The sequence below is a fragment of the Myotis daubentonii genome, chromosome 10 (genome assembly GCF_963259705.1).
Source record: "Myotis daubentonii chromosome 10, mMyoDau2.1, whole genome shotgun sequence".
NCBI classification, from domain to species: domain Eukaryota; kingdom Metazoa; phylum Chordata; class Mammalia; order Chiroptera; family Vespertilionidae; genus Myotis; species Myotis daubentonii.
Window position 1 is genome coordinate 18,795,475 of NC_081849.1, and position 27,069 is coordinate 18,822,543.

The 27,069-nt window shown below is 37.3% G+C and overlaps 1 protein-coding gene across 1 annotated transcript in view; it reads right to left on the reverse strand.

Annotated features, from left to right (window-relative positions):
* Nucleotides 1-27,069, reverse strand: part of WASL (WASP like actin nucleation promoting factor) — an 87,633-nt gene that overhangs the window by 24,144 nt on the left and 36,420 nt on the right. Inside the window, exons 3-8 of the mRNA XM_059711693.1 lie at nucleotides 24,995-25,081; nucleotides 20,824-20,920; nucleotides 17,587-17,610; nucleotides 5,204-5,372; nucleotides 3,916-3,958; nucleotides 2,171-2,324 (exon numbers count right to left, since the gene is read on the reverse strand). Coding sequence (XP_059567676.1) covers nucleotides 2,171-2,324; nucleotides 3,916-3,958; nucleotides 5,204-5,372; nucleotides 17,587-17,610; nucleotides 20,824-20,920; nucleotides 24,995-25,081 — 574 coding nt within the window. The remainder of the gene's footprint in view (nucleotides 1-2,170; nucleotides 2,325-3,915; nucleotides 3,959-5,203; nucleotides 5,373-17,586; nucleotides 17,611-20,823; nucleotides 20,921-24,994; nucleotides 25,082-27,069) is intronic.

The following is a 27,069-nucleotide window of genomic DNA, read 5'->3' on the forward strand; positions in this document are numbered from 1 at the left end:
AGGGTGGAGCCCCTTGCATGAATTTCATGCATCAGACCTCTAGTAAGTAATCAAAACAACAGTGGTGCTGTGGGAATGGGATTAAAAAAAAATCCACAGAATTTCAATAAAGTTATCTAAATTGTGGACAAAATATGAGCTCTGACTCATATAGAAATAAATTTTCTTTTTACTTTAAACATCTATATGCCCAAAACATTGGTTTGAGTAGAGGGCAAAAGACCTCACTGGATGTTAGATTTGATGGCAAGGTAAATGAACTCTAGCTTCTCTGAAAATAAACACACCACAGCATGCATAATTTAGTGCACTGGGTCAAATAACATCCCACATACATACCACTCCATTGTGGGGGACCTACAGAGAAGATTATTACGAGTTAATGGATTTCAGACAATTGCACATAAACACAAAGAAAGATACACTGGAAATCACAAGTCTAGAACTTTTTATAATCCTGATTAAATAATTTTACAAAATTAAGTTTTAAGACATTTGATTCAATAGATTTTTACAGAAAAACTCATAAACTTTTCCCTAATTTTTTCATACTTCTAAAATTATTTGCTCAGCTTAGAAAATATCTCCTTAATAAAAATAAATATCAATTTATTCTTCCTTTAAAAAAATTTATCTTCTATAAAAACCACTGTTTCGTGGGTTCTACACTAGAAATTAGGTTCTTGAGTATGATAATAAATAACTCTGTTAACAACAGTTTTGTTTTTTTTTTAATACCTGTGTCTTTTTTTGTTTGTTTTAGGTCATTTAATTGACGGAAAGCCTTGCTTATTTTAATGTTTTAAAATCAGCTAAAATTACAAGCAGTAATAAAGTTTAAAAACACAAACAAACCCAATCAAGTTAATATAGTAAACTCTTAGTTACAGGAATTCAGGTGAAAGGGTTGTAGTACGGGTGGTCTAATAAATGTCAACAATACTTTATACTTATAAATTCAGAGAGCTCAGAGACCCTGAGAACCATTTGGTGGTATAAGGTGAGGGTCTGTGGTAACAGTGAACAAAAAGAGTCAAGGAACACACAAGGGTCCTCAAGACTTCCCATCATCTGTACACTGACAGTAACCCTGACTTACTCTGGGAGCATTTATAACAATGGTACAGTGGCTCACAATGTTTTATTAAAACTCTACAGAAACTGGAAATGTAATTATTTAACAAAGTAAGATAAATTAGCATCATACTAGTTTCAGTGAAACTAGCATTGTGTTTCCACAATAGTCATTATGACTGAATACCTGTTTACATATCTGTTTCCACACTAGACTATAAAATTTCTGAGGCCAGAGACAGACTGTATCTTTATATTTTAGTATCCTGAGACTAGTGGTGGTATATATTTACTGAATATATGAATGAATGAATGAATGAAAGATTAAATGAACATCACTGGTTAAAAATTCACGTAAGTCAAACACCTAAGTTAAAATGACAGGTAAATTCTTCAGAAGAATAATTTGATTAACTAGAACTTTCACATTGCTAAACTTTATTATGAGTATGCAAAAACAAAGAAGAAAAGCAGCACCAAATAAATAAGGTAGCAAAGAAATGATTGCCATACTGGAAAATTTAGAGTTACTGTCTTTGCATTTTATTGTGATAATTATTAAGATACAACTAAAATACAAGGTGCTTTGATCTTAAAAGGTTGCAAATTATTTGTGCATTCAGGTATCAAAAGACAAATTTTATACCTTTTAAGAAAAAAGTTTGTATTTAAAAATAAATAGAGATATTTTTGTTATTTATATCCTGAGTATCCTTACAATTTATTGATTAGGTAGTGATTGTATTTAAATTAATAGTTCTGTATTGTAATAAAAACAATTTTAACGGCTTCTAAGATTAAGTAAAATATTAGGTAATCATACATTTTTATTCTAAAATAGAATAGCCAGAAGATTCTGTATGAATTTTCATAATTTAACATAAGACATCTTTATAATAAGCAAAACTTTGTCAAGCTTTTTTGTTATACCAAAATAATGTAAAACCTAGTACACTGGGCCAAACTAGTTATGAATAAACTCAAATATTTGCTTAAGGAAGGTTCACATTAATGTGTGCAGTTGTCTTTCAAGAAATTAACCTAAAGATTCAAAAGAACAAATAGACCAGGATTCCTAAATAGAAATAAAAGTTACCTTGCCTTCGTAGTTCATTTTTAACAGCTTCAACACCTCCTGTTTTTTCAATAAAGTCATATATGACTTTTGATGTTTCTCTGTCTTTAAGTTGTGCCTCTGAGATTCCACACATATCAAAAAGATTCTTCAATTCTGGATCCAAATTATTCAGCTATAACAGATAAAATAACTAATAAAATCTCTCCCAATTTTTAAAAACAAGCATAATATTTAATTCTCATCTGTACTATTTATGAAATTATTTTAAGTTCATAAACTTTTAATATGGTTATATTGTTTATATGCTAAATAAACTTTCTTATTAAAAAAATAATACAAAAAGAATTGATTTTAGCCTGTCTGGTGTGGCTCAGTGGTTGAGCACTGACCTATGGTCACAGGCTCCATCTCCAGTAGAGTGCGTGGAGGAGGCAGCAGATCAATGATGTTTCTATTTCTTTCTCTCTCTGCCTTCCTTTTTGAAATCAATAAATATATATATATTTTTAAAAGAATTGACTTTATATTTTATCTCCATCTCTTTTATTCCTTGCCTTCAAAAATAGGGAATGTCAAATAGATTTTTTAGTAAATTTTTTTTTTAATATTTTTTTATATATTTTATTGATTTTTTACAGAGAGGAAGGGAGAGAGATAGAGAGTTAGAAACATTGATGAGAGAGAAACATCAATCAGCTGCCTCCTGCACATCTCCCACTGGAGATGTGCCCGCAACCCAGGCACATGCCCTTGACCGGAATCGAACCTGGGACCCCTCAGTCCGCAGGCCGACGCTCTATCCACTGAGCCAAACCGGTTTCGGCGGATTTTTTAAATTAATAGTTTTGTATTATAGATAAATTAGCATCATACTAGTTTCAGTGGAACTAGCATTGTGTTTCCACAATAATAATTATGACTGAATACCTGTTTACATACCTGTTTCCACACTAGACTATAAAATTTCTGAGGCCAGAGACAGACTATATCTTTATATTTTCCCATTCATGATTCAGACATATTTAATGCTCACCTATACTACATTATCCTAAATAAGATTTAGTTATAACCACAAAAAAATACAAATCAACTTGCAAATTTGAGAACCCCAAGCACCCTGTACAGTGTCCAACACAAAAGGCACTCAACACTTATGGAGTTAACATTGTAGCTTTAACAAAACAACCAAAAGGATTTTTAACCTCAATCAGAAATATTTTTCAAATTAATTTTTACAAATCCTGACTGTCAAATGTGAAATACCTATTACTTAGATAACCAAAGTAGAGATAAAATATTAAACACCTTTTTTTTTTGCCTGAAGTTTCACCTATCTTGCTCACAGTGCTACAAATTAATGAATGATGAAATTGCCAAAAATAATAGAATGAAAAGACCTATATCATTCAACAACTGAATATTCAGAATTTGATTACAGTACTTTCCAATAATTTGGCATATATTTATTTCCCTGAAATAATTATTGAGCAGAAATAATTTTCTTCTCTTTGCTTTCAAAACACAAGGATTTTACTTATACAGTAAAATAAAGTCAAGGTATACAAAAATTTTCTCTTTAGAGACTTAGCCATGAATTACAGAACAATACTACGGTTTCAAACCTAGTGATGTGTACATAAACACAGCACATTCAAATAAACACTAAAATTCACAAAAATAAATAATAAAAACAAAAATCCAAATATAGGCCATAATATTCCCACATAGTTAGAGTAATGTTTATGGCTTGAAAAGACACTTACATCAAAGCCAGTATTTGGATCCCAACCAACATGTCCAATGTGCCTGAAGTAGAAGATAGGGGAAAAAACACACAAAGGGCATTAACACCAAGATATATATGAAATCCAATCTACCCACTGAATTGTTGGCCTTAACTAACAGTTCTCAAAGATATAACGAAATTCAGGGAAAAAGTACATAAGTAGGCAGGAGAAGAGGATTCTAGCCCAGGCTCTGCTACTAAATGAGTCTTAACATTTTCGCACAATCTTTCTGAGCATTCATTTCCTTAACTGTCAAACTAGAATATTAATACAAGCATTTTATATATATATCTATACACACACACACACACACACACACACACACACACACACTAGAGGCCTGCCTGCATCCTCTTGCAATCCAGGACCCCTTGGAGGATGTCGAATAGCTGGTTTCAGCCCAATCCCCAAAGACCCGACCCAGACAGGAGGGAGCCCGATCCCCGCAGGCCTGATCCAGACAGGAGGGAGCCTGATCCTGTGCGTTGAGCATTTGTCCCCTGGTGGTCAGTGCATGTCATAGCGACCGGTTGCTTAGGCTTTTATTTATATACATGAGAGGAAAGGAATTTTGTAATGAGCTAATAAAATAATACCTGCTACAGACTATTTGTGCCTCCTGAAAATTCATAGATGTTAAAACCCAATCCCCAGTGTGATAGTATCTAGAAGTGAGAATTTTAGGAAGTGATTAAGTCATGAACGGGATTAGTGCCCTTAAAAAAGAGGCCCCAGAGAGCTCCTTTACCCTTTCCTAACATGTGAGGGCACAACAAGAAAACAGCTATCTATGAACCAGGAAGTGGGATGTCACCAGACACCAAATGTTGCCAGTGCCTTATCTTGAACTTTCCAGTCACCAAAACTGTAAGAAATAAATTTCTGTTGTTTATAAGCCACCCAGTCTATGGTATTCTGTTATTGCACCGCAAATAGATTAGGACAATGCCTCTAAGGAACTGCCAAATACCATTTTTTTATAGAGAAAAGTGAGAAATCATCTTTATGTCCAACAATTAAAGAAACTTTACCTAATTTTTTTTTCTAATGAATGAAAATGTAAAATAAACTATAAGATTCACAGAAAGTCAGCTTAAAAAACAAACAAACAAACAGAAAACTCCAGCAAAATCTGTAACTAAAAGGTATGCAAGTGATAAATGTAAGGGTTCTATCAAAAGAAAATTTTATAACAAGTTAAAAACCTAGAGTCATAATGACTAAATAAAAAATAAAGATAAAAGCAACAAAAGAACTGTCTTACTGGAAATTGCTTGGTGTTCCAATATCTGCCTTAGTTAATCTCTTCTTTTTAGCTTTTCCTTTTTTCTTTTCTTTGGTATGGGAGATGTTGCTGGCTTGTGGACCATAAAATCTATTGGTTGTGATTTCTGGATTTTTAATGTCAACTGTTGCCATAGGTAGATTAGGACCTGAAAATAAAGTTTAAATAACATTAAAAGAATATAATTTAACATAATTGTTATAATCATAATATATAATTTAAATGTCTTTTTCTGAAGTAGGACCACTTCAATATTATAAATTTTTTACATTTTAAAACTGCAGGCTAATTTTTATAAATAATGAAAAAAGTACTGCCTAAATTTTGAAAAGACTATATAATAAATTCTTAAACATACATAATTTCAAAGCAAACTTCATAACATTAAATCTCATGAAGAATATAAATTTTCAATAAGAATTTAAATATAATTGGTCTAGTAGTCCCTTAAATTTTCACTGTAATTGCCTCATATCCAACACATTAGTCACTGATAGAGTGGTATATATCACATACCAAGAATAGTAAAAAAAAAAAAAAAAAAAAAAAAAAAAAAAAGTAAAATAGCCACCTATTTTACTTTTAAATCTAATAAAGAAATCTAGTCTTACCTCTTTGTTTCAATTTTAGTAGTTTGAGGAAAAAAGTACTGTAATTACTGCTGCTTTTTTCCAAAACCTCCATAATTAAGTCCAGTAATATTTTCCCCATCAGTATATAGAGAATTTGATTATCATAAGTATAGAGCTCAAAAACAATATCAAAGAAAATTCTCAAAACTCTCATTTTCTGCAATAACCAACTGTAAAACTATCTTAGGCACCTATTAAATATTGTTAATAGCATCTTTAGGAGTTGCACTAAATGTAGCACAAAACCTGTGTTATGATTCATAAAATATTACTGGTCTTAAAAGTAAGAGTCTGAACAAAATGTATTCAACATAAAATTTTCTTATAAAATTACTAGAAGAGTAACACATGTTCCTTATAAGTCCCACTTTACAGGTTTCAGGTGCACAAATTGACAACACATCATCTGTACAATTTATTGTAGTGCTCACTACCCCAAGTCAAGTCTCCTTCCACTACCATTTATCCCCCCATACACTCCTCCACTCCTGCTTCCCTGGCAATCACCAGTTGCCGGAGTCCATAAATTCCTTTTTTTTCCTTCCAACCCCTCCATTCCCCCCAAACTCCCCTCAGCCTGTCGCTTAATTCACTTTGTTCATTAGAGTCCACATATGGTACTTGTCTTTCTCTGACTGGCTTATTTCACTTAGCATAATGCTCTCCAGGTCGACTATGCTGTCAGAAAGGGTAAGATTTTCTTCTTTTTACAGGTGAGTAGTATTCCATTATGTAAATATGTACCACAGCTTTTTTATCCATTCATCTACTGATAGACACTTGGGCTGTTTCCAAATAATACATGAGTCTTCAACAAAATCTCCAAACAGACCAAATTCCTCTGAGATGATCATATCAATGATAATTTAAAAAATGTTGTATAAAATACAATCACCATTGTGCAGAAAAATAGTAAACCCAACAGGTCCAACACTATCCTTTGAAAGGCCTGCTTGCAAGGTTGGCCTTTAGTTGGTTATCTGGGATCGCGGACTTCAGGAGGGTTCTCATTATTCCCTGATAAGACTGGCTATTTCTAAACTGTTTGTGGCCAAAACCGGTTTGGCTCAGTGGATAGAGCATCAGCCTGTGGACTGAAAGGTCCCAGGTTCGATTCCGGTCAAGGGCATGTACCTGGGTTGCGGGCACATCCCCAGTAGGAGGTGTGGAGGAGGCAGCTGATCGATGTTTCTCTCTCATCGATGTTTCTAACTCTCTATCTCTCTCCCTTCCTCTCTGTAAAAAAATCAGTAAAATATATTTTAAAAAAAAATAAAATACACTGTTTGTGGCAACAATGTGGGTTATGCTAAACAGCTGCTTTCCTTCTGGGAGTTTAGAACCCTGGTAGGTACTATATGATTAGCAATCTATGTGACTAGCCACCAAGAAACCCTGGGCTTTAAACGATTACCTGAGGCTCCCAGGAGCCGCTTCTTTAGACATTTCACATGTGCCGGGACAATTCATTACTGGAGAAATTAAACGCGTCCCTGTGACTCCAATGGGAAAATACTCTTGTGTGGTTTTCCCCCAGAGTTAACCCTGTGTCTTTCCCATTGTTGATTTTATTATATACTAGAGGCCAGGTGCACGAATTTGTGCACGGGTGGGGTCCCTCTGCCTGGCTGGCGATTGGGGCTGATGGGGGGGGGGGGAGAGAGGAGAGGTGGGTGGCCAGCCAGGTGGAGGGACTGCAGGAGGTTGGCCCCAGCAGCAAGCTAACCAACGACTGATTCTGCGAGGAATCGGGCTCCCTTCTCCCTCCTGTCTGGGTCTGGGGTGCGGGTGAATCAGATTTGGGGCTATTAGGGCCCCAGCAGTAAGGTATGGGTCAGTGCACTTCACAGCTACTGGCTGGTCATCTGGTTGTTCTGTCCTAATGGTCACTTAGGCGCGCGCGCACACACACACACTAGTGGCCCGGTGCACAGATTTGTGCACAATCAAAAGAAATAAACTAGAAGAAAAATTTGTGCGGTAATTACATTACTGCAAAAATTTACATGTCAAAATAGTTGGTCTTCAGACATATTCTGTCGGTAACATGCTTTCTTTCAGCTTCAGAGGTACATTATGCCAATAGTTGGTCTTCAGATACATTCTGGCGTCACGTGCGATTGGCGCCAGCGAGAGCTTTATATGTATCATGCATGCACAAGTCAATGTTTATTTTTAAATTGCCAGTGCATGTCATATGTGCTGGCCAGTCAGTCGGTTGGACAGTTGAACAGACGTACAGTCAGTCACTTAGCTCTATCTATCTATCTATCTATCTATCTATCTATCTATCTATCTATCTATCTAGATATGTATCTCCTTTCACTATAATAAATATTTGGCATGAGTACCACTATATGCTAGGTCTTGTGAGTCCTTCTAGCAAATAACCAGTTGTGGAGGTAGTCTTGGGGACCTGAACACAATCATAGAAGAGCAAATAAAAATCCCAAGAAATTGTAGGCTAATTTATATTAAGTTATTACTAAATGCCAATTTGACTACAACTTTTTTTTTTAATTAGTTAAGGTATTACAAATGTGTCCTCATTCCCCCCCCCATTAACCCCCAACCTCCCCCCCCCCCTCCACCCCGCACACTCATGCTCCCATCCCCCTGTTGTCCATGTCCATTGGTTTGGCTTATATACATGTATACAAGTCCTTCGGTTGATCTCTTCCCCTTACCCCCGCCCTCCCCTACTTTCCTTCTGGGGATTGATAGCCTGATGGCTGTTTCTCAGTCTTTGGGTCTGTCCCTTTTCATCAGTCTATGTTGTTCTCTATAATCCGCAAATGAGTGAGATCATGTGGTATTTATCTTTCTCTGACTGGCTTATTTCACTTAGCATAATGCTCTCCAGTTCCATCCATGCTGTTGCAAAAGGCAAGAGTTCTTTTTTTTTTTTTTTTTTTTTTTTTACCGCAGCATAGTATTCCATTGTGTATATGTACCACAGTTTTCTAATCCACTCATCTGCTGATGGGCACTTAGGCTGTTTCCAAATCTTAGCTATGGTGAATTGTGCTGCTATGAACATAGGGGTGCATATATCCTTTCTGATTGGCGTTTCTCGTTTCTTGGGATATATTCCTAGTAGTGGGATCACTGGTTAACTACAACTCTTAAATTGTGCTAAAAACCTCAAAGGTAGTCTATTAAACTAAAGAAACACATTTACCCACATGGGTAAATTATATCTCTCTTCCTCTCTATTATTAAAGATGAACTAAAGCTATAATAAAATTATGAAAGTCATCTGCCACCTCATAGAACAATTAAACAATTTGGAAAGATATGTATGTTTAATATCACCAAAACTCAGCTACTTTCCTTCACTATTCAAAGTACACTTATATATAATTATAATATACAAATGTCTAAAAGTTCTATGTATAATTGCATATAAAATTCCATAGAAGTTGCTCATGTTGGCAAGAAATAAAGAAATTCTTCTTGGAAAAAATGGAAGCTAGTGAACAATATGGATAAGATCGTTAAGAGCTAATTCACTGTCAAGGAATAATCTGAAAATAACTGGATCAAGAATTAAAGATTTAGTGTCTGTTCAAGTCTTCTGATCATTTTTTAACTGGATTGTTTGTTTTGTTGTTGTTGAGCCGCATGAGTTTCTTGATATATTTTGGATATTAACCCCTTATCAGAGAGCAATTGTTTTCAAATATCTTCTCCTTTCGAAGCTTTTTAGTTTGATATAGTTCCATTCACTTATTTTTGCCGTTACTTCCCTTGCCTTTGGGGTACACTTCTCCCAAGAAGACATACAAAAGACCAATAGATATATGATATGTGCTCAACTTCACCATCTATGAGAGAAACTACAATGAGATACTATCTCACACCTGTTAGAATAGCTACTATCAATAAGACAAATAATATGTAATACACACATAACTTTCCAAATTGTTTATTTGATAAGCAAGTGTTTGAGAGGTTATAGAGAAAAAGGAACCCTCATTCACTGCTGGTGCAAATGTAAACTGGTATAGCCCAGGGGTGGGCAAACTTTTTGACTCGAGGGCCACAATGGGTTCTTAAACTGGACCAGAGGGCCGGAACAAAAGCATGGATGGAGTGTTTGTGTGAACTAATATAAATTCAAAGTAAACATCATTACATAAAAGGATACGGTCTTTTTTTTTTTTAGTTTTATTCATTTCAAACGGGACGGATCCGGCCCGCGGGCCATAGTTTGCCCACGGCTGGTATAGCCACTATGAAAACCAGTATGAAAATTCCTCAAAAAGTTAAGAATAGAGTTACCATATGACCCAACAACCCCTCTTCTAGGTATCTACCTGAAAAATTTTAAAAAAATTTATTAGCAAAGATATAAGTACCCCTATGTTCATTACAGCATTACTCACAGTGGCCAAGACATGGAGATAACTAAAATGTCTTTTGATAGATGATTGCATAAAGATGTGGGTACATATACACAATGGGATACTACTCAGCCATAAGAAAAGTTAAAATACTGCCATTTGTAACAACATGGATGGATCTTGAGATTACATGTTAAACGAAATAAAGACAGAAAATGTCAAGAACCATATGATTTCAATCATATGTGAGATATAAAACTGAAAGCAACAAAATGAACAAATAAGACAAACGAACTCGCAGACACCGACAACAATATAGTGATTACCAGAAGGAAAGGGGCATGTTGGAGAGCTAGAAAACGGTAGAGGAGGTCAAATATTTGATGACTAAGGAGATTTGACTTTGAGTGGTAAACACACAATGCAATATACAGATGATGTGTTATAGAACTGTACACTTAAAACCTATAAAATTTTACTAACCAATGTCACCCCAATACATTCAATTAAAAAAAGACAAAGAAGAATTAAAGGTTAGTTAAGCAATACAGAAAGCTTATTAAATAGATTAAGACTTGGATTTTCCAAGTTGTTCAGACATTAGATTTCCATGCTTGCTGTAACTTCACAAAGTAAGAGAAGTTATTGAGAATACCCAGAATTTGTGTGTTAGAGGGTTGAATTGGGGTCATACCCATACCTTTATATACTTATCTAGTGACCTGATGTTACTTATCACTCTCCCCTTTCTGCTTTCTTCCTTCTTATAATTTACCTTTACCAATCAGTAAGAGCAACACTGTTCACAGTAAGATACTGCAAATTATTATTTACTCTCTTATCTTGATACTCAATAGTATAAATAAAATAGGACGTAAGCACTGACTTAAGACAGACTTAGGGAGTACCAGAGTTAGGTGCTCTCTTTATACATACCACCCTTCCAAAATAGGTGTTCATACAGCAACTACAGGGTGGGTTTACAGTTGTGAGTACATGAAATACGGAGTTTATTCTTGTATTATTATTTATTAATAATTATATTATTTTCCATACGAACAACTAAGTCTACTTTTGCCACACCTTTACAAAAGCAACAAATTCACCATTAAAACAAAACAAAACAAAATTAGCAACTATATAGTTGACCCTTGAACAACATAATGGTTAGAGGTGCTGACTCCATACAGTCGAAAATCTGTGCATAACTTGTGACTCCCCTTACTAATAGCCTATTGTTGACCGGAAGTTTTATCAAGAACATAAACAGTCAATCAACAAGTATTTTGTATGTTCTATATATTATATACTGTAGTCTTACAAATAAAGTAAACTAGAAAAAAGAAAAGGTTATTAAGAAAATCATAAGGAAGAGAACATACATTTATATTACTGTACATATTTATTGAAAAAAAATCCTTATAGAAGTAGATTTAAGCAGTTTAAACCATGTTGTTCAAGGGTCAACTGTAATTAGTGTTTATAAAAGAACAAAAAAAAATTTTTATGCTGCTTTAGCTTATATAAAATAATCTATTATACTATGGATGTTCTAAGGCAGTGATGGCAAACCTATGTCAGAGGTGACACATGAACTCATTTTTTTGGTTGATTTTTCTTTGTTAAATGGCATTTAAATATGTAAAATAAATATCAAAAATATAAATCTTTGTTTTACTATGGTTGCAAATATAAAAAAATTTCTATATGTGACACGGCACCAGAGTTAAGTTAGGGTTTTTCAAAATGCTGACACGGCAAGCTCAAAAGGTTTGCCATTGCTGTTCTAAGGTAAGAATTGGATATAGTTAAGTTTAACAGTTTAAATTATCAAAAAAATGTATTATTTTCTGGGAAATAACAAAGTAAAGGTTCTTACAAACCCAATTCATAACTCACTAGAGAAAATAACACAGCATCTCTGAAGAAAGTTCAAAGATGAAGAGACAGAAATAAAAGTGTTATGTGGAATGAATAACAGGGTTTAATTCACACTGTAGTTACACTATGTGGAATGAATAACAGTTTAACTCGTACTGTAGATGCACTGTTTCCATTCCTCTCTCTACCCAAAACTCAGGTATGGATACACTATTACACATCTCTCCACACAGTTATAGAGCCCTGGCATTAGCTATTTAATGTCATTATATATAAATTATATTAGTACTTGTTAAGATATTATTGAAGTCTATATAAGAATATCCAGATTAAAAACATGTTAGAAAATTACTATTAGCTGGGAAATTTCGAGTTTTTCTAAATGTTTCATTTTATATATGAAAGCTAAGGGCAAGAACCATCAGGTGGCATGTTTAAAGTGACATAATTAGTGACAAAGGCGATGAAGTCTACTTGGTTCCTAGACCACTAACCTTTCTATTAACTCCTATGCTTTCTACCAAACTTCAAACCATAAAGTGATTAACAATAATAATACTACAAATGTTATCATTTTATCAGTTCTCTTAAGTTTGTAGTCCAATAATTCATTATTCAATAAATATTTACTACTAACTTTCACAATTTAGAAAAAAGGTTTTCTACACATTCAAGAAATGAGGTACTTGGTTATTTGGGTTGACAACAGTAATTTACTTCAGACTTTGAAGGTGCTATGACATAAGTTTAAAATGGAGTTCTAAAGCCCAAGTAAATATTTGTTTCAAAAGTGACAGTAAAAAAAAAGTGATAACGGGTATAAGGCAGAGTCATTTTTTAATAAGTACGTTTACAGGAGATCTGGTAACAGAGATACTCTTGAATCATTTCTAATAAAGTTTAATTTGCTGTTTATGAAATTACACTAAATATATAATGGAGAGGGCCATTTCCCTTCCTTTTTTGGGAAAACAAAACAAAACAAAAAAACAAGTCAGAGGACAAATTACCTTCTTCTGATTAAGGACAACTGTCATAGAAATGGTTTTTTTTTTAAAAAAAATATTCTCATTAAACAGCATTTCTAGTTAGTTTTAAAATTAAAAGAATAAACTAAAGTCTTCCCCTTAATTACATAAAAAGTAGGAACTCTCACCAAGGTAAAATAGTTGAGAAACAGGTGGCCCAGAGGCCTCTGATGTCAAGCAGGCATGAAGTTGAGAACAAATCTTATTGGAAAGCGTCTAAGCTATAAGTGAGATTGACCAATAAAGAAAAAAGAAAGATGTATGGATTAGGAGTTAGTGAGGAAGACACTGAATTGCATTTCAGGAATATATGTTACTTCTACATAAAGTATCCTTTTAATAGTAACATTTGAAAAGGTCTGCTACACTGATAATGTGAATGAGGATCTGAGACAAAGCACGGATAATGCAAAGTAGTGAAGGTGTCCATTGCCACCTAGTGGTATGGCACCAAATGCAGAAAAGCAATGCGCTGCCTCCAAAACAGGGGTCTCCACACAGGAGGGAGAGAACAAGACAATCGACTGCAAAGTAGGAGAAAAATATTAACATTTCTATTAATTATTATTTCATTATTTATTGTAACATGTTATACCAATACCATATTATATGTATATTTTGTAAATAAATATACAAATATTGGCAATATATGCTGTGTATTTATGCCTTTTAACGATTCTATTTTTTTAACTCTCCATTTATTTAATAAAAAAATTAGTTTGGGACAACTGCATCAAGGGGTCAGAACTATAGATCTAAAGATTTAAAACCAAGATCGATCTCAGAGAAAGAAACTACATTAATTATGAGTATCTCTCTTAGTAGAGAAATAAAATTGTGAGATACCACTGTCACATAAAGAAGAATATGCAAATCCTATCTATTCATGGATTAGGTACCTCTTCAGAAATACATTTTATATGGATTGAAAAGGTTAAAATTTTGAAAAACCATAAAGTATTTATATCCTTTTATTATATTACTAGAGGCCCGGTGCACAAAAATTTGTGCACTCGGGGTTGGGAGAGGAGGTCCCTCAGCCTGGCCTGTGCCCTCTCACAGTCTGGGACCCATCAGGAGATAAGGACCTGCTGGTTTAGGCCTGCTCCCAGGTGGCAGAGGGCAGGCCTAATCCTAGGTGTAACCCCTGGTCGGGCTCAGAGTAGGGCCCATTGGGGAGTTGGGGCCCCGCCTCCTGTCATGCACAGAGCAGGGCGGATTGGGAGGTTGCGATGCCACCCTCAGTCATGCTCAGGGTAGGGCCGATTGGGGGGTTGGGGCACCACCCCCTGGCACACTCAGGGGGGGTCCATAGGGAGGTTGCAGCGCCACTCCTGTCATGCACAGAGCAGGGCCGATCAGAGGGTTGGGGCTCCGCACCCTGTCACACTGATCCCGGTGCTGGGAAGCCTTGCTGCTCCGCTGATCCCAGGGCCAGGACGCCTCTCGGCTCCCCTGATCTCTGGCCCGGAGGCCTCTCGGCTCCGCTGATCACCAGGGCGGGAGGCCTCTCGGCTCCGCTGATCGCGGGGCCTCCGACTCCGCTGATCACCGGGGCTGGGAGGCCTCTCGGCTCCGCTGATCACCGGGGCCGGGAGGCCTCTCGGCTCCGCTGATCACCGGGGCCGGGAGGCCTCTCGGCTCCACTGATCACCGGGGCCGGGAGGCCTCTCGGCTCCGCTGATTACCGGGCCGGGAGGCCTCTCGACTCTGCTGATCACTTGGGCTGGGAGGCCTCTCGGATCCGCTGATCACTGGGGCCGGGAGGCCTCTAGGCTCCGCTGATCACCGGGGCCGGGAGGCCTCTGGACTCCACTGATCACCTGGGCTGGGATGCCTCTCGGATCTGCTGATCACTGGGGCCGGGAGGCCTCTCGGCTCCGCTGATCACCTGGGCTGGGAGGCCTCTCGGATCCGCTGATCACTGGGGCCGGGAGGCCTCTCGGCTCCGCTGATCGCAGGGCCAGGAGGCCTCTCGACTCTGCTGATCCCAGGCCCTGAGGCCTCTCTGCCCTGCTGCTTCAGGGCTGTTTGGCTTGGCTCTGCTTGGAGCCTGAGTATGCAAATTAACCGCCATCTTTTAGCTTCTATAATTGAAACATTGTATCTTTTGGAGTTGTTGCTTCAGGAGCTCAGAGCCCTGCAGCTGAGGGGATCCTTGACTTTCTCCATCGCTGGGGCAACCAAGCCTCCTATTCTCAGCTGCCTGGCTGCCAGCCGCCATCTTGGCTGACAGTTAATTTGAATATCTCGCTGATTAGCCAATGAAAAAGGTATCGGTTGTACGCCAATTACCATTTTTCTCTTTTATTAGTATAGGATTATTTTGTACAACATCAAATCTTAGGTTACTCTCTCCAAAGAGGCTACCACTAGGAAGCCTTCCCCACTGGTACTTGATATATGCTCACAGAATGCAAAGTAATTTAATAAAAAAGAGATGAAAATATTGAGCACATATCAAGGAAAAATAATTACACTGCTGCTTTAAAGGCTCACAGATGAATGACTTCTGATTCAGCTGCTCCTGCTTCCTTTGCCTCTGCAACATGCTAGCTGCGTGAACTGAAGCATGTTATTAACTCCCTCTAGGTCTGTTTCTCCTACAAAATCATCTTGACAGTACAGTGGCTAAGTGACTCTGGATGCCGATCTCTTGAGACTGAATCCTGCTCCACCACTTACTAGTTAGGTTATCTTGAACAAGTTACTACCTATCTGTGCCCCAGTTTACTCATGTATAAAATGGGGATATTAGGAGCTACTTCAAAAGGTTGCTGGGCAGTGCCTGGCAGGTTGTCAATGATTGTTAAATAGTAGCTGCTGTTACTATCTTTGTTATTGTCTTCATCGTGATAACTAAGTTATTAAGCATTATGCTAAGCACTTTGAGCACTTCATTTCTCCACAGAAACCCTATAAACTTAGTATTAAAATTTCCATTAAAAGAGAAAGTCAGCCCTAGCTGGTTTGGCTCAGTGGATATAGTGTCGGCCTGCAGACGGAAGGGTCCTTGGTTTGATTCCTGTCAAAGGCATGTACTTCCATTGCAGGCTCGAACACTTAGGGCCTGGTTGGGGAGTGCGTGCAGAGGCAACCAATTGATGTGTCTCTCTCACATCGAAGTTTCTCTCTCTCTGTCTCTCCCTCTCTCTTCCAATCTCTCTAAAAATCAATGGAAAAATATCCTCGGGTGAGGATTAACCTAACTAACTAACTAACTAACTAACTAAGAGAAAGTCAAAGTATACAATACTTGGCACATGGTAAGTACTACTGAAAATAGTCAGACATTAAAAAAACTGGGAAGGCCCAGCCGGCGTGGCTCAATGGTTGAGCTCAGTGGTTGAGCATCGACCTATGAACCCGGAGGTCATGGTTTGATTGCCGGTCAGGGCACATGCCTGGGTTGCGGGCTCAATCCCCAGTGTGGGGCATGTAAGAGGTAACCAATCAATGATTCTCTTTCATCATTGATGTTTCTATCTCTCTCTCTCCCTCTCCCTTCCTCTCTGAAATCAATACAAATATATTAAAAAAACAAAAACAAAACTGGTAAGGCAAGTAATCCAAAATTAATATTTGGTTCATGTTTTTATATTGGAAAATAAATTTAAGGACAAAATCAGAAAGCAATATATCTGTTTAAAAGAAGCAAATCCCAATAATCACTAACAGTTGTTATATAGTAAGAACTCTGTATTATGTTAAGTGTTTCTCTGAATAATTATTCTAAATTCTGATGAGAGGATTTGAGATGCTTTTAAAAAGGAGCAGATATATTCCCCATTATAATGAAGGCTCCTGGGGCGATAGTTATTTACTGTCACAGGGTCAGGAACACCATTTAAATGTGATAAAAGTCATGGATTCTCTCTCCTCAGAGTAAAAATCATAAATACTTACAAAATTTAACACACACTTTAAAGGAGGATTTATAGAGTCCCTATGAGAATCTCTGCCCTAGAGGTCTGGGACTTTGTCATTTATATATTGGTATTATTTTTACTATACAGTATTTTTAAAAATATATGAACCCATAATATTTCATCAAATTAAGGAGGGTTATGTGCAGCTATTATTAGTTCTAAACATTGAAAGGAGCTAGTTTCATATTACCAGTGTGAAATAATATTTTGAAATAAGACAAAAAGATAAATCTAAAGTAAGAAATCAATCAACATGCTAGGCAAAATTTAGTGCCTTTAAGGAAGATATTAAAACTAGATTGTGCAGTTTCTAAATTTAATTAATTGTGAATACAAAATTAAGATATAAGATTAGTGATCTATGTAGTATTCCTTCATCCTAAAAAAAAGCCAAATGGTACATTTCTAAGTCTCATCTATCATCTGTTATTTTAAAATAAGAACATAGTATTAGATCAGATATTAGGTATTAATGTATGATATGTTTCTATAAGAATTAAACTATAATCTAAGATCTTTTTGATCAATAATTATAAAAAAGCTTACCATTAGGGGCGTCTCGTCTTTTCTCTGTTAGAAAATAAATTAAAAGAATATTATTAGACATATGTAGTACAAAAATCAACATAAAAATTTACTTAAACTCCTGTCTTGATTGATTACAGGTGATTAAAGAAGGTTTCTCTGAGGAACTGACAACTGAGAAGACATCTGAATAAAGTGAGAGAGGGAAACATATTCAAAGGCCCTGAGAAGGAAATAGCATGAAGGAACAGCATAAAGGCAGGACTGGAATGAGAGAAAGGAAGAGTGGAATGAGATTAAGTTAGAAGGAGAGCCAGGGACTGGACAATGTAATGTCCCAGAGGCCACGGTTAAGGTACATAGATTATATTCTATGTATAATACGAAGCTCTTATAGGTTTTGAAAATGGCAAGAGACATGATCTAATCTATATTTTAAAAGTTTATTCTGGCTACTATGTAAAAAAAAGATAGTATGAAGCATAGACTGGAAGCAGGGAGTCTAGTGAGGGAGTTGTAGTAGTCCTGAAGACAGATGATGGCTTTAATTAAGGTGACAACAGCAAAGGTGGTGAGAAACAGATCCAAGACATATTTTGAACGTGGAGCCAATGCGACTCACTGACAGGATTTATGAGGGACCATGGTGAGCCAGAGAGATGAGAGGGAGCCAATGTCTCTTACTGAGATGGGAAGACTAGGCAAGGAGAAGGAACAGGTCTGATTGGGGTTGGGGAACATGGTCAAGTGTTCTGCTCAGATTGCTAAATTTGAAGGCTACTCTGAAACCCAACTAAGGTGGACAAATCTGAAAGTTGAAGAGAGGTCAGCAGTGAAGATAAAACTTTGGGAATCATCAGCATAGAGACAGTTTCAAAGCTACAGGACTGAGTTAAAGCTCAAAGTTAATGAGAATACTCAGATGTCTGAGCAATGGGGCAAACTAAAAAAAAATACTGAAAAGCTGTAGCCAATTAGGCAGGAGTAAAGCAAAGAGAACTGCTATCAATCCTTTGTATTCATACTCTCACCTACCAGGTTTGACACAATTTTGGTTTAAAAAGTTCAAAGTAGTTCAAGGACTTTAAACAAATATAATTTCCAGATATTTTTAAATTAAGAATTCTCCAAAATTATACGAGAAAAACACATACATGATAAAATAATAGAGCATAAACAACTATAATCTAAAATTAAGAATCCTGGCAATGGTAAATATATTACTCCATCTGGTGGTCTCATGAAATAACTTTCTAAAACAGTTGAAGTAATTTAGCCCTATCTATGTCAATGAATGTCAATCTCCAATTTCCAAGATGATGTTATCTCTGCATCCAGAGAGGAAATACTTCTTAAAATTGGTGATGACACAGATGTGGACATATATTGAGATAAATATGAAGTTGAGAGCGTAAGTTCTAAAAAGCAATTACTTAGATGACACTATCCTCACTTGAGAAGCATTCATGTAAAAAAAGGGAGGGTTTGGTTGAACACGGAATGTTAATACTGTGAAATGTCTGCTAGAAGCATTAGCAGAACAGTGCTTAATCAAATCAAGCATCATTTTAGTGTGACAGTACAGCCAGACTACTTCTGGAGTATGGTATTGAAATCTGGACATCATAGTTGAAGTTGGATCATTTCTTCAAATCTGGACCATTTGAAGAAGACACAAAAGTAGATTCAGAGCAGTGTACTCAGGATGATGAGTCTATAAACTCCATCATGTGAGAAATAAGAAAACAGAACTAGACTCAAGAAGTACATAATAGATGGAACAGATAACTTCTAATATTAAATGGCTACTGGGAGGAAAATAAAATAGACTAATTCTTTGTTGCCCCAAAAGTTGAACCCCATACATGTAAGTTAAAGAGAGGTAGTTGGAATTTGAGTTAGCATGAAGAGCTACTAAATGATGAATCAGCTCCCTCCCTAATGTGATCTTTCTCCTTTTGAAACACTATGTCTAAAAGCTTAGGAACTATATCAAATAGAATTCTTATACCAGGTAAAAGAGTAAGTGACCTACTAATTTCAAAGTCACTATTATATATTTTAAGAAGTATTCTTTTACTCTTTTGTATAATGAAAATGTCACATATTTTGACTAAAAAAAGTCCCAGGGAGCTCCTGGCCTATGACCAGAGCATGTCACTGAAATACGCACTGGACCACAAATAATTCCATAGCAATTAAATCCTTTCCTAACATGGAATCAAGTGGTAAATGCCTTAGCTGTCAAAAGAAGTAACAAAAATAATAGGCCCCTAATAATTCTCCTATTCACTCACTACAAGTGGAATATAATAAGTGGGGCAACAACTTAGTTCATTTTATTTTCAGTGTTACCTCACCTCCCACTTGCAAACCCTTTAAGAGAACAATAAAGATGTATAAACTGGAATATATGCTTTTACATTCCTGTTTTCCCAATCCAGTTTCTACCATTTTTACGGCTTATTTCCTCTTATTGGTAAAGTACAATCGTGAATACAGTAATCTTCAAACTGGGGTAACATGTACCGTGAGTGTACAAAAAGACTTTTCAAGGAGTATACGGGAATGGCTAGTTTTAAAGGGATTTGTTTGTTCATCTCAACTCCATGTGTTATTTTTCCTACAGCTGCTCTGCCTAAGATAATTATGGAGAGGTTCACCTTTCTTAAATCACCCCCCTTCTCCTACTTTACAACAGAAAGGCCTGGCACACTATTGTCAAATAGTTATATACCAAAGAATTTAAAGCTCTGTACTGCAATGCATCATTTAATTGTTTTACATGCATTAGCATTGTATACATTAAACTAAGTTCCTTATGGTTTCATCATTTACAACATTAGGGACAAAATAGAGACCAGGCAATGTTTATAGATCTTGTTTGTAACTTTGCTTATTTGCTTCAAGACTTGCCTAAAATATCTGTTTACAAAGTATGAAATACTTTTAAAAATGTAAGTTATAGTGTCATAAAAATGCAAATTTAAAAGTCAGTATTTAATTTTAAAGGTAAGGATTAGCAACTTTTTAAATAAAGGACCAGATAGTAAATATTTTAGATTTTTAGGTTTTTTTCTGTCATAACTATCCAACCGTGTTGTGGCAAAAAGCAGTCATAGACAGTATGTAACCCAATGAGCATAGCTGTGTTTCAAAAAAATTTTATTTACAAGAATAGGCAATGGGCCAGATCTGTCCTGTAAGCCATAGCTTGCTAACTCCTGTTAAAAGGAATTAGAAAAAAATAAAATTTACCAGATTTCCTTTGTCGTCGGCCCAACAAGTCTGTAACTGCTTTTCGGAATTTTTTTGCTTCTTCTTCATTGGCAAAATTAAGAGCAACTTGACAAGTCTAAAATATTTTCATCAAAAAGAAAAACAATAAAAAACATGAATTTAGTTTTATATAACAAAAAGGTGATAACTAACAGAAGCACATTTCTGAAGAAAAGTTTAACTTTATTAAAAGATAAGAACTCATTTTATGACATGAATAACTTAAGAAGGCAAAAAGTTAAAAGGTAAAAGAAAAGACTATTAGAAAAGTTACCTATCACAGTAGATACTCAAATATTAAACTGAGTATCTTCAAAAAAACAACAGAGGCAAATTGAATTTGATCCTTCAATAGAGCTCTGTATATAATTTAGATTTGAAAAGGCAAACACTGGAAAAGTTGGTAAAATGCAGATCAACTATCTTTACTAGTTTGTTTTCATTTTGCAGCTTAATTATAGGCATTATTTAAATTACAACCTTAATTCAGGTAAATTATTAAAAATATAGAAACATACTGATATTATTATTAATGGCAATTAATACACACTTTAATATGTATATATTTATAGCCTATCAAGAGAAATATGAAAAAATCATAGCTAAAGAAAAAAAACTGTCAGAAAAGATAGGTATACCATCTAATCCAAACCTTTTTCATTGAAGAACATTTACAAAATACAAGTATAAAAACAAAGAAAATTAATTCACCTATAATCCATTCACCCAGATAATCCCTGTGAGCATATGGTATAAAAATCCTTCTAACATTTTCTGCCGGGAGCCGGTCCATCCTTGCTGTTTCAAGGGACCTGGCATATATAGCATACGGTTCTTAATATGTTTGCTCACCTTCTTGGCGCTGTGTTTTAACCAAGGTCACCTCTCCAAGAAAGGTTGAATCCCCAGGTAGGGATTTTCCCCTGAAGTTAGGGAGGGGATGAAACTCCTTAACTAAGTGCCAGGCGGGTAGTTAATCAATTTAACTACAAACAATCATGCTTAAGCTACATAATCTTTACTCCCTGGAATGGAGATAAGAAACGCCCTAACCTTTGTAATAGAGATTGACAGGATTAAAATGAACTGGTATAAATACAGTTGTAACAAGACAGCAAGAGACAGAATTCAGAAGACAGCAAGACACAGAACTTAGAACACAGAACTCAGGAGACAGAACTAAGAAGAGAGAACCTACAGACAGAACCTACACAGAACCTACAGACAGAAGAACTTCGCTGGAGAGAACATGGCAAAAGATCCTGGACTGAACCTGACTACAGTAATATGGCAAGAGAACCTGACTAGAACCTGGTGACCGAACCTGGCTGGAGATCTCAGACAGAATCTGGCTGGAGAACCTAGCGAGGGAACATGGCCACAGAACCTGGCTGGCGATCCTAAGCAGAACCTCACTGGAGATCCAGACCAGAACTTGGCTGGAGATCCGGGCTAGAGATCCTGGCAAGGCTGCTGATCAACTGAACGCTGTCTCCGTGTCATTCCTTCTTCGCCGACTCCGTCCACACCTTTGGGGAACCCCTGGACCCGCTGGGGCTGGACCCCGGCATATGGCGCCCGAACAGGGACCCCTAGGTAAGTGCCCCACAATCGGGACGGATCGGACTCCACCATAGGAAGAGGGTGGATAGTCTTCGCCGACTCCGTCCACACCTTTGGGAACCCCTGGAACAGGATTCCCTTAGGGAAGCCCCCCCCATTGAGAACCTCCACACTCGGGACCGATCGGACTCCACCATAGGAAGAGGGTGGATAGTCTTCGCCGACTCCGTCCACACCTTTGGGAACCCCTGGAAAGGATTCCCCTAGGTAAGCCCCCCCCATTGAGAACCCCCACATTCGGGACGGATAGGACTCCACCAGGGTGCTACAGACCCCCCTATAGAGGATAAGTAGGGTAAGAAGGTGGATAGTACAGAACTTAGATTGAGAAGATGTGCCATACTGAGTCCAAAGAAAGAAGACTCTGTATTGATCCTTAGATTGAGAAGATGTGCCATACTGAGTCCAAAGAAAGAAGACTCTGTATTGATCTTTAGATTAAGAAGATGTGCCATACTGAGTCTAAAGAAAAAAGACTCTGTATTGATCTTTTAACATATGTGCTTGCTAGCAGAGGAATTAAGGTTACTCCCAGTCAGACAGAACGTTTTATACAAGAAGTATGTCCATGCTTTTCTGAGGAAGGAAAGGTAAATGTAATGGCATGGGAGAAGGTAGGCCCAAGGAGCCTTATCCTTAACCCCACTGCAGCCTTTCTACCCTGGGAAAGTGCAGGATTGGCAAGCTCTCCCTGGGATGATAGATCAGGACTCAGGTAATAGTGGAAAGCGCCAATCCTACTCTTAAAATGGATATAAGAGAGCATTTGAGGTTTTTCTTTTTAATGCTTGCTTTTAAAAAATAAAAAAGGGGGAATTTGCCGGGAGCCGGTCCATCCTTGCTGTTTCAAGGGACCTGGCATATATGGCATACGGTTCTTAATATGTTTGCTCACCTTCTTGGCACTATGTGTTTTAACCAAGGTCACCTCTCCGAGAAAGGTTGAATCCCCAGGTAGGGATTTTCCCCTGAAGTTAGGGAGGGAACAAAACCCCTCAACTAAGTGCCAGGCGGGTAATTAATCCCTTTAACTACGAACAATCATGCTTAAACTACATAATCTTTTCTCCCTGGAATGGAGATAAGAAACGCCCTAACCTTTGTAATAGAGATTGACAGGATTAAAATGAACTGGTATAAATACAGATGTAACAAGACAGAAAGACACAGAACTCAGAACTCAGAACTTAGAACAGAATCAAGAAGACAGAGCCTACACGGAGCCTAGAGACAGAAGAACTTCGCTGGAGAGAGCATGCCGGAGGATCCTGGAGAGGGACTGGCCTCGGAGCCTAGAGACAGAGCCTAGCGGGAGAACATGGCAAGGGATCCTGGACTGAACCTGACTACAGAGATTGGCAGGAGAACCTGACTGGAACCTGGACACTGAACCTGACTGGAGAGCCTGAACAGAACCTGGCTGGAGAACCTAGCGAGGGAACATGGCTACAGAACCTCGCTGGAGATCCGAAGCAGAACCTCTCTGGAGATCCGGGCTAGAGATCCTGGCTAGGCTGCTGATCAACTGAACGCTGTCTCCATGTCATTCCTTCTTCGCTGACTCCGTCCACACCTTTGGGGAACCCCTGGACCCGCTGGGGCTGGACCCCGGCAATTTTCCCCAAGTATATGCAATACATTTTTTAAATTGCCCCCCCCCCGCTCCATTTACTGTATTTTAGCACTCTTCTAGGTCATAAACTACTCTTTCAGAAAATAATTTGAATGGCAATAGAATCTTCAATATTTAAAAGCTACAATGGATTAGTGAGTGAACAATTAAGACTTCGTTTTTATACATAAGAAAACACAGAGAGATTAAACTATCTGCCCCAAAACAGAAAGAAGATAAAAGAAAAAGAAATAAATCAGCCCAGCCCGCATGCCTCAGTGAGGTCACAGTTCGATTCCCGGGTTGTGGACTCAGTACCCAGTGTGGCGTATGCAAGAGGCAGCCATCCGATCAATGATTCTCATCATTGAAGTTTCTATCTCTTTCTCCTTCTTCCTTCCTCTCCGAAATCAACAAAAATATTTTTTTTTTTAAAAAGAACAAGATCAAACTTCCTTTCTACAATAGCAAATTACATTTACAGTCCTCTTTAAAACCTTTTATTTTTGCCCTTATATCTTAGCCATTTCTGCCTGGCTAACATGGCCCAAGGGTTGAGCATCGACCTATGAACCAGGAGGTCATGGTTTGATTCCCAGTCAGGGCACATGCCCGGGTTGCGGGCTAAATCCCCAGTAGGGGGTGTGCAGGAAGCAGCCGATCAATAATTCTCTCTCATCATTGATGTTTCTATCTCTCTCTCCCTCTTCCTTTCTCTAAAATCAGTAAAAATATACATAATTTTTAAAAAAATCTTAGCCATTTCTTCCAATGTAGCTATATCTATGAAGTTTTTAAAAGTAAAATAATTCTTTTTCTATTCAATAGTTACACAGAAAACTCATAAATGCTTTCCACAGACAAATGTAAAAAGCAATTACATTAAACAAGGCAATAAAGAAAAATATAACTTACATCTCCAGCAAATGTATGAAAATATCCTCTAGGACTATTATATACAAAGTTATTGTATAGTTCTTGCTCCCACAATAGTTTCCCATCCTAGAAAAAAGTAAAAACTGGAGTTACTTTCTCTAGGAATAAATAATCTCTAGGAATAAAACAAAGAAGATGACTACTATTAAGGGAATTATTTATATTAATAGCTTTTACACATACACATACAACATATGTAATACATAAGTAACACACTATAATCAGTAATTTCTTAATAATACTAGATAATGTTTCTCTCATAAAAAGTACATACCATGTGAGTTTAATTCCATATGTTATGATATTATCTCATTAGCCAAGCATTCCCAAATACAGTTATACTTATTCAATTACATAACTAGAACAATTACTAGATCAGCAATGTTAAATAGAATACTTTTGTATATGCACTGATTATCAATGCATAATTTCATCAGCAATATTTATAGACTGTATACTATTAAATATTACAGAAAGAGTTCATGTTCTTTTTCTCAGTTCTCTAGTAGGGTCAAATATACCTTTTCTGTACTGCTCATTAGCAATCTACGAAATCCTAACTTTTGCAGAGTAGCCTCCCAATTAAACACTGGTATAAACAATATCAATCATGTGCAGAAAGAAACCAATGATTAGAGTGCACCACGGTTAAACAATGGTTAAGAGAGCCATGGATGACTGTCATACCTATGGCCCTAGTATAAGAAATATAATTAACCTTAATACCAAAGGTGGCTAATTGCAAGTATTCAGCAATGGTTATCTACAATTGAAAATAAGTAGTTAGGGAAATACAATCATTGCCCAATTCTGAAATGCAAGGTTATACCTATACCAAAATTTAAAAATATTTACAACACACTGTACATAAATTATGATCACTATACAGGAATTCCTTTCTTCTCAGTGAAGTTATATGGGCATTCCATTTCTAAACAGTACTTCTCATTGGTGATGAGAAATAAAATGGGGCAAAAGTAGGTTTTCAGTTGTGAGTAGGCAAAACAGAGTTTATCCTTGCATTATTATTTATTGTATTTCCAAATGAATAACTGTAAAGCTACTTTTGACCCACCCTTATGTCAAAGGACTTAGGAATTTCTTTCAAACTATGCATGTGTTCCCCCACTTCCCATAATCACTGCCCAGCAAGCCACTATTAGTAACAGGAGTATGCCACATCTCTCAGCTGTGTTGGGGTATGGTGCCGGGAGCCGGTCCATGCTTGCTGTTTCAAGGGACCTGGCATATATGGCATACTGTTCTTAATATGTTTGCTCACCTTCTTGGCACTATGTGTTTTAACCAAGGTCTCTGAGAAAGGTTGTTTTCCCCAGGTAGGGATTTTCCCCTGAAGTTAGGGAGGGAATAAAAACCCTCAACTAAGTGCCAGGCGGGTAATTAATCCCTTTAACTACGAACAATCATGCTTAAACTACATAATCTTTTCTCCCTGGAATGGAGATAAGAAACGCCCTAACCTTTGTAATAGAGATTGATAGGATTGAATCAACTAGTATAAATACAGTTGTAACAAGACAGAAACACTCAGAACTTAGAACAGAATCAAGAAGACAGAACCTACACGGAGCCTAGAGACAGAAGAACTTTGCTGGAGAGAGCATGCCGGAGGATCCTGGAGAGGGACTGGCCTCGGAGCCTAGAGACAGAGCCTAGCGGGAGAACATGGCAAGGGATCCTGGACTGAACCTGACTACAGAGATTGGCAGGAGAACCTGACTGGAACCTGGACACTGAACCTGACTGGAGAGCCTGAACAGAACCTGGCTGGAGAACCTAGCGAGGGAACATGGCTACAGAACCTCGCTGGAGATCCGAAGCAGAACCTCTCTGGAGATCCGGGCTAGAGATCCTGGCTAGGCTGCTGATCAACTGAACGCTGTCTCCGTGTCATTCCTTCTTCGCCGACTTCGTCCACAACTTTGGGGACCCCTGGACCCGCTGGGGCTGGACCCCGGCAGTATGGAAATAAAGGTGTTAAGAAGCACTAACAGCCCTGACTGGTGTGGCTCAATTGGTTGGGCATAGTCCTG